We start from the raw sequence: 13,122 nt of genomic DNA, 5'->3' as shown, positions 1-13,122 counted from the left end.
TGTGAAACTAATGTTTTATATATGCAGAATAATATTTAAAAAAATAATATATAAATATCTGAAAATTCATTGAAGAGTCTGTCAAAGTGATGACACCTTGCTGGTCCGTTTTGTGTATTCTGCTTATTTACAGGTCTTCTACAGCAGAATAGTAGAAGATAAGGGAGTAACACATGACGGCAGGGTCAAGGTACATGCAGAGTCTGTAGTCTACAGCTCTGGAAATGGATAGGTCTGTACAGTAGCTGTATACACAAATAAAGGGCAGGACATATAAATCGAGACTATACAATATGTATAATTGATTCATTTTTATTATTCTAGATGCATCAGAGTAGTGATCGATTAGTTGCAAAGGACATACCCCATTAAAGGAAAACTCCAGTGGAAACATTTATTTTTTTATTTTTAATCAACTGGTGCCAGAAAGTTAAACAGATTTACTATTAAACTTCTATTCACTTCTCTACACTTCTGTTAAAAAATCTTAATCCTTCCAGTACTTCTCAGTTGCTATATGCTCCACAGGGAGTTCTTTTCTTTTTGAATTTATTTTCTGTCTGACCATAGTGCTCTCTGCGGACACCTCTGTCCATGTCAGGAACTGTCCAGAGCAGGATAGGTTTGCTATGGGGATTTTCTCCTGCTCCTGGCAATAGTTGATTTAAAAAAAAATAAATGTTTTCCACCGGAGTACCCCTTTAAGCAAATAAACATGCCCCCTTATAACAATGTTCAAGAGCGTATGAAAAGGGAATCTCTAGCTGTTTAAAATGAAAATAAAAAAGGGAATAGATTGGGATGATAAAATAAATAATGCAGTACTCACTTTATCAATCCTCTACTGCTGCCATTCTTTCGATTTCCAGGTCCACACTGATCTCCACTTCCTTGCCCCCTTCTTGGCCTGAAAAAATAAATAAACAAACAAACAAAATAAGCCAAACTCAACTGTCCTGAACTCCACCCACTCCAAACAGTGCCCGGTCCTTGGTGATCTCAAATTCTTCCTGCTTCCTACAATTTTCTGTTTAAGAACTGTTTGATCGGTCAATCACTCGGTGAGGTCAATGTGGCCAGTTATTGTGGGTGTTTAATATGTGTTAAGATAGGAACCAGTTAGGGAAGATCAGTGGGGTCCTAGGTACCATTGGAACAGCAGTGGCATGGATTGGGTGAGGTAAATATTCATTTGTTTGGTCTCTTAACCCAGTATGCCCTCTTTTTAATCCCACCAGATAACCCTTTAGCATACAAAACATAAGGAAAAAAGTTAATAGTCGGTCATGAGATCCATCAGGAGTAGTAATGGCTCCACTATCTTGGTACACGACCAAGCTCTGTGATCACTACATAAAAAGTTGAGGTTTCCATTGTTCATTTAACCCTTGTCTTTCTGTGTTACAGCAATCAATGGATACATGTACGGGAACCTCCCAGGTCTCTCTATGTGTGAGAACACAAAGGTCAAGTGGTATATGTTTGGCATGGGGAATGAAGTAGATATTCACTCAGCATACTTCCATGGCCAGGTGTTAACACATCAGCGTTATCGTGTGGATACTGTCAGTCTTTTTCCAGCAACAATGATCCAGGGTACAATGGAGACCAAAAACCTTGGAAAATGGCTCCTCAGCTGTCAAGTTAATGACCACTTAGAAGGTCAGACATTCTAGATTACTAGCAACTGGCCAACCTATGTTATTTGACTTACCTATGGAGTAATAATTGTATAGCTGAGCTGTATAACCAGCAATATCTCGATTTATAGGTGGTATGCAAGCCATTTATGAAGTGAAGAGCTGCACAAAAAAAGTGTCCAAGAGTCCATGCAAGGTTTGCTCAGCCAAGAGACAATATTATATTGCTGCTGAAGAATTAATCTGGAACTATGGTCCAACATCAGTCAATCAGTATACTGGACAAAAGTTAGATAATCCTGAAAGGTACAGTAAAAAAAAGTCATGTTAATACAAAAACTACTAGTAAAAACAGCAGCCAAACCTATTTAAAAAGTGAAATACCATTTAGTCTTGGTCCATAAAAATATTTTATTAGTTACCTGTATGATCATCTCTAAAATTTCTTCAAAGAGAAAAATAGAGTAATATTGCCATATTTTTTTAAAAATAATTCCTCGATACGTCCAACGTTAAAGGGGTATTCCAGGCCAAAACGTAATTTTTTTATATATATCAACTGGCTCCGGAAAGTTAAACAGATTTGTAAATGACTTCTATTAAAAAATATTAATCCTTCAAATAGTTATTAGCTTCTGAAGTTGAGTTGTTGTTTTCTGTCTAACTGCTCTCTGATGACTCACGTCCCAGGAGCTGTGCAGTTCCTATGGGGATATTCTCCCATCATGCACAGCTCCCAGGGCGTGACATCATCATTGAGCAGTTAGACAGAAAACTTCAGAAGCTAATAACTATTGGAAGGATTAAGATTTTTTAATAGAAGTAATTTACAAATCTGTTTAGGTTTTGCCTGGAATACCCCTTTAACTTAAATGGACAATGTCATTTAGGGAAAACATTAACATGTCCTAGCGACATGTCAAAAGTTTTGATTGGCGGGGTCTGAGTGTTCCGACCTCCACCGATCACAAGAGAGAAATGTGAGAAGATAGCGCTCAGCACGTTCTCTCCCAACTCTGTGTCACATGATCGAGGGGGCTCATATTGTAAGTCTTTGGAGAGAATCTAAATCATGTGACACATAGCGCAGACTTTTTTCTGGCTGGTTCTCCTGATCGGCAGAGATTTGAAAACTCAGACCCTCGACGATCAAAACTTTTGACATGTGGCTAAGACATGTCTAAAGTTTTTTTTTTCTTTTATTGACAGGTACACTTTAATAGCAAACCTTAGATGTGCTGCAGCCTCTCCTACTAGATCATAGTGTTGGAGAGATTGCACTGAATGTGTCAATGTTGGACAGGTCTGCATCTCCTACTCTCTATAAGCTTCAGAAGCAAAAAAAAAATATACAGTATGAACCTTGTATTGAAGAATAATGAGCCCAATATGGTGCTCCTCTAAGCAACTGTTATAATGTCATAGATGTTTTGTATTATATAAAAGCATTATTCTACTGTCACATAAAATGAAAACATGGCTTCCCAATTTATAGTGAATCAGCAACATTTTTTGAGCAAAGTGAAAACAGAATTGGAGGCTCGTATAAGAAAGCAGTTTATGTGGAATACACAGACTCAACTTTCACAAAGAAGAAGGAAAGATCGAAGGAAGAAGAGCATCTCGGAGTTCTAGGTAATTCATTTGAGATCAATGACTTTATTGTAAAATGTGCATTTGAAATAGTTATGAATTTATTGTTTTACGTTAGTGGTAATATATATATATATATATATATATATATATATATATATATATATATATATATATATATATATATATATATATATATATATCTATAGATAGATATGTGGCAACTTGTCAAGTCATTTATGCTTCCCTGTCTTAAAGCAGGTTATGATATGGATAGATGCTGAGTTTTATGTTATACGAGTATATATAATATGGAGCAGGATTTGAAAAAGCAGAGAACATCCTGTGAAGACTCCTAGGAGAGACAGTGAGAAACTTGCTTACACCACACAGTGATTGACAATGTTCTATGTACACACAGGATGCTCACTATCTGTCTTAGGCTAGGTTTCCACACAAGTTTTTTTCTGGAGTTTTTCTGAAAAACTGCCACTGCAGATTTTGAGCCAAAGTCAGAAGTGGATCCAGCAGGGGCAAATCTAGAGTCTAGTCTCAGGAGGGGCACTAACAGAATATTTGGTGTTGGCGGACAGAAAATAAGGTGATGCTTACGAAACTTACAAGTACGTAATGCCGCCAGGTAGGTAATGTCCCCCAGGTAGGTAATACCCCATGTAGGTAATGCCCCAGCAGGTAATGGCCCCTAGTAGGTCATGTCCTCCAGGTAGGTATTCATGCCCCCTGTAGGTAAATCCCCCATATATGTCACGATGCCGGCTGGCAGGTAGTGGACCCTCTGTGCCAGAGAGGGATTGGCGTGGACCGTGCTAGTGGACCGGTTCTAAGCCACTACTGGTTTTCACCAGAGCCCGCCGCAAAGCGGGATGGTCTTGCTGCGGCGGTAGTGACCAGGTCGTATCCACTAGCAACGGCTCACCTCTCTGGCTGCTGAAGATAGGCGCGGTACAAGGGAGTAGGCAGAAGCAAGGTCGGACGTAGCAGAAGGTCGGGGCAGGCAGCAAGGATCGTAGTCAGGGGCAACGGCAGAAGGTCTGGAAACACTGGCAAGGGACACACAAGGAACGCTTTCACTGGCACTAAGGCAACAAGATCCGGCAAGGGAGTGCAAGGGAAGTGAGGTAATATAGGGAGTGCACAGGTGATAACTCTAATTGGAACCACTGCGCCAATCAGCGGCGCAGTGGCCCTTTAAATCGCAGAGACCCGGCGCGCGCGCGCCCTAGGGAGCGGGGCCGCGCGCGCCGGGACAGAACAGACGGGGAGCGAGTCAGGTAGGAGAGCCGGGGTGCGCATCGCGAGCGGGCGCTACCCGCATCGCGAATCGCATCCCGGCTAGCAGCAGGATCGCAGCGCCCCGGGTCAGAGGACGTGACCGGGGCGCTGCAGCGGAGGAGGTGAAGCGAGCGCTCCGGGGAGGAGCGGGAACCCGGAGCGCTCGGCGTAACAGTACCCCCCCCCTTGGGTCTCCCCCTCTTCTTGGAGCCTGAGAACCTGAGGAGCAGACTTTTGTCAAGGATGTTGTCCTCAGGTTCCCAGGATCTCTCTTCAGGACCACAACCCTCCCAGTCTACTAAAAAAAAATTTTTTCCTCTGACCTTTTTGGCAGCCAAAATCTCCTTGACCGAGAAGACGTCCGAGGAGCCGGAAACAGGAGTGGGAGGAACAGATTTGGGAGAAAAACGGTTGAGGATGAGTGGTTTGAGAAGAGAGACGTGAAAGGCATTAGGGATACGAAGAGAAGGAGGAAGAAGAAGTTTATAAGAGACAGGATTAATTTGACACAGAATTTTGAAAGGACCAAGATAGCGTGGTCCCAACTTGTAGCTAGGGACACGGAAGCGGACATATTTAGCGGAGAGCCATACCTTGTCTCCAGGGGAAAAAACGGGGGGAGCTCTTCTTTTCTTATCCGCGAACCTCTTCATGCGTGAAGAAGCCTGTAAGAGAGAATTTTGGGTCTCTCTCCATATAATGGAAAGGTCACGAGAAATTTCATCCACAGCGGGCAGACCAGAGGGCAAGGGGGTAGGGAGGGGGGGAAGAGGGTGACGGCCGTACACCACGAAAAATGGGGATTTGGAGGAAGATTCAGAGACCCTGAAGTTATACGAGAATTCGGCCCATGGAAGGAGATCTGCCCAGTCATCCTGGCGGGAGGAAACAAAATGTCGCAAATAATCACCCAGGATCTGGTTAATTCTTTCTACTTGTCCATTGGACTGGGGATGATATGCAGAGGAAAAATTTAATTTAATCTTGAGTTGTTTACAGAGAGCTCTCCAGAATTTAGACACGAATTGGACCCCTCTATCCGAGACAATCTGCGTAGGCAACCCGTGAAGACGAAAAATGTGTACAAAAAATTGTTTAGCCAACTGAGGCGCAGAAGGAAGACCAGGAAGAGGAATGAAATGTGCCATTTTGGAGAATCGATCAACGACCACCCAAATAACGGTGTTGCCACGGGAAGGGGGTAAATCAGTAATAAAATCCATACCAATCAGAGACCAAGGCTGTTCGGGGACAGGCAGAGGATGAAGAAAACCAGCGGGCTTCTGGCGAGGAGTCAGCCGTTGGGCCGACTGGAGGTAGGAGAGGTTCTTGTGGTCGGTGTAGATAATAACAGGAAATCTTGATCCCTCCAGCAGATGCCTCCATTCCTCAAGTGCTAATTTAATGGCTAGAAGTTCTCGATCCCCGATGGAGTAGTTCCTCTCCGCTGGAGAGAAGGTCCTAGAGAAAAAACCACAAGTGACAGCATGCCCGGAAGGATTTTTTTGTAGAAGAACAGCTCCAGCTCCTACTGAGGAGGCATCAACCTCCAATAGGAAGGGTTTGGAAGGGTCAGGTCTGGAGAGCACGGGAGCCGAAGAAAAGGCAGACTTGAGTTGTTTAAAGGAGTCTTCTGCTTGAGGAGGCCAGGACTTGGGATCAGCATTTTTCTTGGTTAAAGCCACGATAGGAGCCACAATGGTAGAAAAATGTGGAATAAATTGCCTGTAATAATTGGCGAACCCCAAAAAGCGTTGGATAGCACGGAGTCCGGAGGGGCGTGGCCAATTTAAGACGGCAGAGAGTTTGTCTGGATCCATCTGTAGTCCCTGGCCAGAGACCAAATATCCTAGAAAAGGAAGAGATTGGCATTCAAACAGACATTTCTCAATTTTGGCATAGAGTTGGTTGTCACGAAGTCTCTGAAGAACCATACGGACATGCCGGCGGTGTTCCTCTAGATTGGCAGAAAAAATTAGGATATCGTCCAGATATACCACAACACAGGAGTATAATAGATCACGAAAAATTTCATTGACAAAGTCTTGGAAGACGGCAGGGGCATTGCACAGTCCAAAGGGCATGACCAGATACTCAAAGTGTCCATCTCTGGTGTTAAATGCCGTTTTCCACTCGTCCCCCTCTCTGATGCGGATGAGGTTATAGGCGCCTCTTAAGTCCAATTTAGTGAAGATGTGGGCACCTTGGAGGCGATCAAAGAGTTCAGAGATGAGGGGTAAGGGGTAGCGGTTCTTAACCGTGATTTTATTAAGACCGCGGTAGTCAATGCAAGGACGTAGGGAGCCATCTTTTTTGGAGACAAAGAAAAATCCGGCTCCGGCAGGAGAGGAGGATTTACGGATAAAGCCCCTTTTTAGATTCTCCTGGACGTATTCGGACATGGCAAGAGTCTCTGGGGCAGAGAGAGGATAAATTCTGCCCCGGGGTGGAGTAGTACCCGGGAGGAGGTCGATAGGGCAATCATAAGGCCTGTGAGGAGGTAGAGTCTCAGCTTGTTTTTTGCAGAAAACATCCGCGAAGTCCATATAGGCCTTGGGGAGACCGGTTACTGGAGGAACCACAGAGTTACGGCAAGGGTTACTGGGAACCGGTTTTAGACAGTTCTTGGAACAAGAGGACCCCCAACTCTTGATCTCCCCAGTGGACCAATCCAGGGTTGGGGAATGAAGTTGAAGCCAGGGAAGTCCAAGGAGAATCTCCGAGGTGCAATTGGGGAGGACCAAAAGTTCAATCCTCTCATGATGAGATCCGATGCTCATAAGAAGGGGCTCCGTGCGGAAACGTATGGTACAGTCCAATCTTTCATTATTTACACAATTGATGTAGAGGGGTCTGGCGAGACTGGTCACTGGGATGTTGAACCTGTTGACGAGAGAGGCCAAAATAAAATTTCCTGCAGAACCAGAGTCCAAGAAGGCCACTGTAGAGAAGGAGAAGGCAGAAGCAGACATCCGCACCGGCACAGTAAGACGTGGAGAAGCAGAGTAGACATCAAGGACTGTCTCACCTTTGTGCGGAGTCAGCGTACGTCTTTCCAGGCGGGGAGGACGGATAGGACAATCCCTCAGGAAGTGTTCGGTACTAGCACAGTACAGGCAGAGGTTCTCCATACGGCGTCGTGTCCTCTCTTGAGGTGTCAGGCGAGACCGGTCGACCTGCATAGCCTCCACGGCGGGAGGCACAGGAACAGATTGCAGGGGACCAGAGGAGAGAGGAGCCGAGGAGACGAAACGCCTCGTGCGAACAGAGTCCATATCTTGGCGGAGTTCCTGACGCCTTTCAGAAAAACGCATGTCAATGCGAGTGGCTAGGTGAATAAGTTCATGTAGATTAGCAGGAATTTCTCGTGCGGCCAGAACATCTTTAATGTTGCTGGATAGGCCTTTTTTGAAGGTCGCGCAGAGGGCCTCATTATTCCAGGACAATTCTGAAGCAAGTGTACGGAATTGTACGGCATACTCGCCAACGGAAGAATTACCCTGGACCAGGTTCAACAGGGCAGTCTCAGCAGAAGAGGCTCGGGCAGGTTCCTCAAAGACACTTCGGATTTCCGAGAAGAAGGAGTGTACTGAGGCAGTGACGGGGTCATTGCGGTCCCAGAGCGGTGTGGCCCATGACAGGGCTTTTCCGGACAGAAGACTGACTACGAAAGCCACCTTAGACCTTTCAGTGGGAAACAGGTCCGACATCATCTCCAGATGCAGGGAACATTGGGAAAGGAAGCCACGGCAAAACTTAGAGTCCCCATCAAACTTATCCGGCAAGGATAAGCGTATCCCAGGAGCGGCCACTCGCTGCGGAGGAGGTGCAGGAGCTGGCGGAGGAGATGACTGCTGAAGCTGTGGTAGCAACTGTTGTAGCATAACGGTCAGTTGAGACAGCTGTTGACCTTGTTGCGCAATCTGTTGTGACTGCTGGGCGACCACCGTGGTGAGGTCAGCGACAACTGGCAGAGGAACTTCAGCGGGATCCATGGCCGGATCTACTGTCACGATGCCGGCTGGCAGGTAGTGGACCCTCTGTGCCAGAGAGGGATTGGCGTGGACCGTGCTAGTGGACCGGTTCTAAGCCACTACTGGTTTTCACCAGAGCCCGCCGCAAAGCGGGATGGTCTTGCTGCGGCGGTAGTGACCAGGTCGTATCCACTAGCAACGGCTCACCTCTCTGGCTGCTGAAGATAGGCGCGGTACAAGGGAGTAGGCAGAAGCAAGGTCGGACGTAGCAGAAGGTCGGGGCAGGCAGCAAGGATCGTAGTCAGGGGCAACGGCAGAAGGTCTGGAAACACTGGCAAGGGACACACAAGGAACGCTTTCACTGGCACTAAGGCAACAAGATCCGGCAAGGGAGTGCAAGGGAAGTGAGGTAATATAGGGAGTGCACAGGTGATAACTCTAATTGGAACCACTGCGCCAATCAGCGGCGCAGTGGCCCTTTAAATCGCAGAGACCCGGCGCGCGCGCGCCCTAGGGAGCGGGGCCGCGCGCGCCGGGACAGAACAGACGGGGAGCGAGTCAGGTAGGAGAGCCGGGGTGCGCATCGCGAGCGGGCGCTACCCGCATCGCGAATCGCATCCCGGCTAGCAGCAGGATCGCAGCGCCCCGGGTCAGAGGACGTGACCGGGGCGCTGCAGCGGAGGAGGTGAAGCGAGCGCTCCGGGGAGGAGCGGGAACCCGGAGCGCTCGGCGTAACAATATAGTTGTCCCCTGTATGAAAACCCCCATATAAGCTATGAAGATAGCAGGTAGCCCCCCTATTAGCTTCCTAGTTAGTCCCCATATTAACTAGGCAGGAACGTAGTAGATAGTCTCCCACATTAGCTAGGCAGCAGAAGGCCCCCAACATTAGCATGGCAGCAGAAGTCCCCCACATTGGTTAGGCAGCAGATGTCCCCCACATTAGCTAGGCAGAAGAAGTCCCCCTATTAGTTAGGCAGAAGTCCCCTATATTGGTTAGGCAGCAGAAGTCCCCCACATTGGTTAGGCAGCAGATGTTCCCCCACAATAGGTTAGATGGGAGATGTCCCCCCCACAATTAGGTTAGGCGGCAGATGTTCCCCCACATTTTGTTAGGCATCATATGTTTCCCCACAAAAGGTAGGCAGTAGTAAACATCAACCCACCCCCCGCACGACCGACTAATATACTTACCTCCTGTGGCTCTTCTTTCTTCTTCTCCATGGGCTCCTTTTAGGCCTTTTCTTTCCTCTTCCTCTGCGCTCCGGCATCTGATGACATCACTCGTGCGCCAGGGCACAGAGGAAGCTCCGGCCTCTTGTGAATGATACCTCACTCAACGGAGGTATGCAAAAGCAGGAGACCACTGTTTAAGCAGTGGTCTTCTGTTTCTGTGCTGTGGCTGCCACAGGGGGGTATTAATCTTGGGGGGGGGGGTTCGTTGGGCAATTTCCCCATTGACCCCCTCTGGATCCACCACTGGGATCCAGTAGGAATGAGAAGTATAAGTCCTCTTTTTATATTTTCCATTCCTTTTGAATACACTTCTGGCTATGGCTCAAAAACTGCAGTGACAGATTTTCTGGCCAGAAAAACTCTAGAAAAAAAACCCTGCATGGAAACCTAGCCTTAGGAATCCTGTCAGTATGTACTCTGTGTTTTACTCAGAAATCATGCTTCAAATCTTATAAACCTACATATCTTGTAGCTCGTCTTTCGCTTTTCAGCTGCAGTATAACAATGACGTGCAAGATTTCTGGCTTGGCATAAATTCAGTTAGTGTCTAAACTTCTGTAGTTGGAGTGAAACACTAATGTTAAAGGAGAAGTATCACGCCCAGCAGTCAGACCTCCAGCGATCTGAAATGTATCCTCTATCCTGCAAATAGGCGTAAAGTTTTTGGGCATGATACTTCTCCTTTAAGGTAAAAGCTAACTGAAAAGGAGCTTGAGCTTCTTTACATATCGTTTCTTCCCAGAAATCCAAGCAGAGTTCTAAGGGCCCATGAATCTTCATACACCGTCATGGTGTTCTCCTTAAGGAAAAATCTTTCCCCTTTGACATACAAAAGACATGTCACTGGATAGCAATAGTGTATTTAGTTATAGATGATCATCACCTATGTTCATCTCCATGTTTTCTTTCATAGGGCCAGTCATTTTGGCACAAGTAGGAGATACTATCAAGATCACTTTTAAAAACAACGCAGGCCGTCCATACAGCATCCAAGCTCATGGAGTGAGCTACCCAAAAGAAATGGAAGGGGCTCTCTACAAAACTGGTAACAATGATGAAGGTAAGAAAAAAAACATAAATATGGCTATTAAATATATAAAAACGGTCACCCATTCACCCACACTAAACCCAACACTGGGTTATAGTGTGGATGAACTGGAGACCGATGCAGGGTTTCTGATGATTTAAGTACCTGCAGTCTGGCGCCTGTTGCCTCTGAAGTTTGGCTTCTTCCAGCGCTGAATATTCATGGGCTCTGGTCACGTGAGCGCTCAGTTGGCACAAGTGCTCACGTGACCAGCGCCCATGAATATTCAAATATTCAAATTCATCGCTGGAAGAAGCCAAACTTCAGAGGGACCTGGTGCCAGACTGCAGGTATGTATATCGGTCAGAAACCCTGCATCGGTCTCCTGCTCACCCACACTATTACCTGGTGTATTTGGTTTAGTGTGGGTGAACGGGTGACCATTTTCCTTTGAGTAAGCTATATATATTCATTTAAAACCATTTCACATTCATTTTATTAAGGCTTTAGCTATGACATACATTGTAATATACAAATTATTTAATTGTTTCCTTGTTTTCTTTTTTTTCCAAAGTATATCTTTATTGAGTTTTTTCATATGCAAACATAGTATAACAAAAGGTATAGTGCCTTACACAGTCTTCATATGCAAAGGTGCTCAGGGTAGGTCATGAGCTTCAAGGATCAGGTAAGAAACAAAAAGCAAGCATATCGACTGTTCCAACTAGGACATTGAGCATCATAAAACACATCAACACAATAACAAAAACAAGCTCTGTATGAGAAGTCCTAAGGACATCAATCAAGAATATGAAAGAGCAGAGCTAATGGGGTATCCGTGTATAATCAGCCAGTCGTGTTCGGTGTGATATCAAGTGAATGCTCAGGTGGCCTCTAAAGGCACTATTGATCGTTGTACGTTTCCTTGTTTTCTTTTTCTCAAATATCTAAGGCAAAGACAACATGTTTCACTATGTGACTGGCATGACAGTCAGCTTAATGCTCTATTCCAGCTTTATTCATTCTCTACAAGCAGCTGATTTTGTTGGGAAAAGCCAGTAAGGCATTCCTTCTGCAGTGGTGGTTACAGAGAAAATGTAATATAACGTGGCAGCCATTCTGATTTATGATCTTCCATGTAATACAAGGATGTCTTGAGTCCAGCAGAATAGAAACAGCTTTAATAGAGTAGTAGTTCTTCATCCTGGATCATAGTGGGGTATTCAAAGCATAATGTTAAAAGGCCCTATTAGGGCATATGGATAAGGGTTGTATTCATAAGACAACTTCTATAAGATAAGATAATCACTCATTTTCAATTTAAAATACTGGAAAGGGTTGTCTGTTTTGGACTCCTTAGCACAACACAGGTCCCCAACAAGAGTATATATTTCCCTATATTACACCCCTTATAATGTGGACTAGAACATTTCTCCTATGTCTCTATAGGGGGACGCACAGACAGCAAACCCCTAATACATTGTTGTTAATGATATTACTGCCACTAGCAGTGAAGAGTGAACTGTTTACTATTACTTGATTCTAAAGGAGGCCATATGTCTTTAATAGCTGGTGGCCATACTTGTTTGGCTAACAACTATTCTGCCTATCCTCCTCATAACAATGCACATTCACTTTGCCTGAGCATGCTTGTGCTTTAAGTAGAGAGAAGGAGTAAGTTGCTGCCACAGAATTTTGGTACCAGCTTACCTCTCTCAAAACAAAAAGGATCTCAAGACATTCATGACATTCAACAGGCTTTGTCGGTCCTGTCAAAATCAGAGGTTTAGGCAGACTTTACTTTTGTATGGACACCTTGTATTATTAGTCACTGTGAGTAAGAGAACATTGGATATTTTATTTATATGTGTCTCTGTTTTGTATTTGGGAATTTTATTGTTTGAAATTCCTTGGTTTAGTGCATCTTAAAGGGGTACTCCGCTGCTCAGCGTTTGGAACAAAATGTTCCGAACGCTGGAGCCGGTACCAGGAGCTCGTGACGTCATAGACTCCCATAAACTTGCATTGAGGGGGTGGGACGTGATGTCATGAGGGGGTGGGGCTGTGGCGTCACAAGCTCCCGGTACTTCCGTGTGAATGAAGCGTCACATGGTGCTCAGCCTATCGCTGCCGCAATGTTCTGCCTTGGCCCATAATAGGCTGAGCGCCATGTGACGCTTCGTTACACACGGAAGTATGAAGAGGATAGACCGGAGGACCGATAAGCTGTAGTAGCGCTCCGCGGGAACCCAGGGAAGTGAGATATGGTTTATTTTCATTTATTTTGCAGCCCGGGCAGGACGGAGCAGGAATACTCTGCACCAGAGTACTCCTTTAATTTCAAAAGAGGTGGGAGTGC

At 45.5% G+C, this 13,122-nt stretch overlaps 1 protein-coding gene across 7 annotated transcripts in view; it reads left to right on the top strand.

Moving 5' to 3' along the window:
- CP (ceruloplasmin) overlaps nucleotides 1-13,122 on the top strand; it is a 111,635-nt gene that overhangs the window by 35,040 nt on the left and 63,473 nt on the right. For all 7 annotated transcript variants that reach the window (XM_056564851.1, XM_056564849.1, XM_056564847.1 and 4 more), the window contains 4 exons: nucleotides 1,408-1,662; nucleotides 1,772-1,946; nucleotides 3,136-3,275; nucleotides 10,650-10,796. In XM_056564851.1, the coding sequence (XP_056420826.1) occupies nucleotides 1,408-1,662; nucleotides 1,772-1,946; nucleotides 3,136-3,275; nucleotides 10,650-10,796 (717 nt within the window). The remainder of the gene's footprint in view (nucleotides 1-1,407; nucleotides 1,663-1,771; nucleotides 1,947-3,135; nucleotides 3,276-10,649; nucleotides 10,797-13,122) is intronic.

Source organism: Hyla sarda, chromosome 3 (genome assembly GCF_029499605.1).
Source record: "Hyla sarda isolate aHylSar1 chromosome 3, aHylSar1.hap1, whole genome shotgun sequence".
Taxonomy (NCBI): domain Eukaryota; kingdom Metazoa; phylum Chordata; class Amphibia; order Anura; family Hylidae; genus Hyla; species Hyla sarda.
This window is presented reverse-complemented; position numbering and strand designations above follow the sequence as displayed.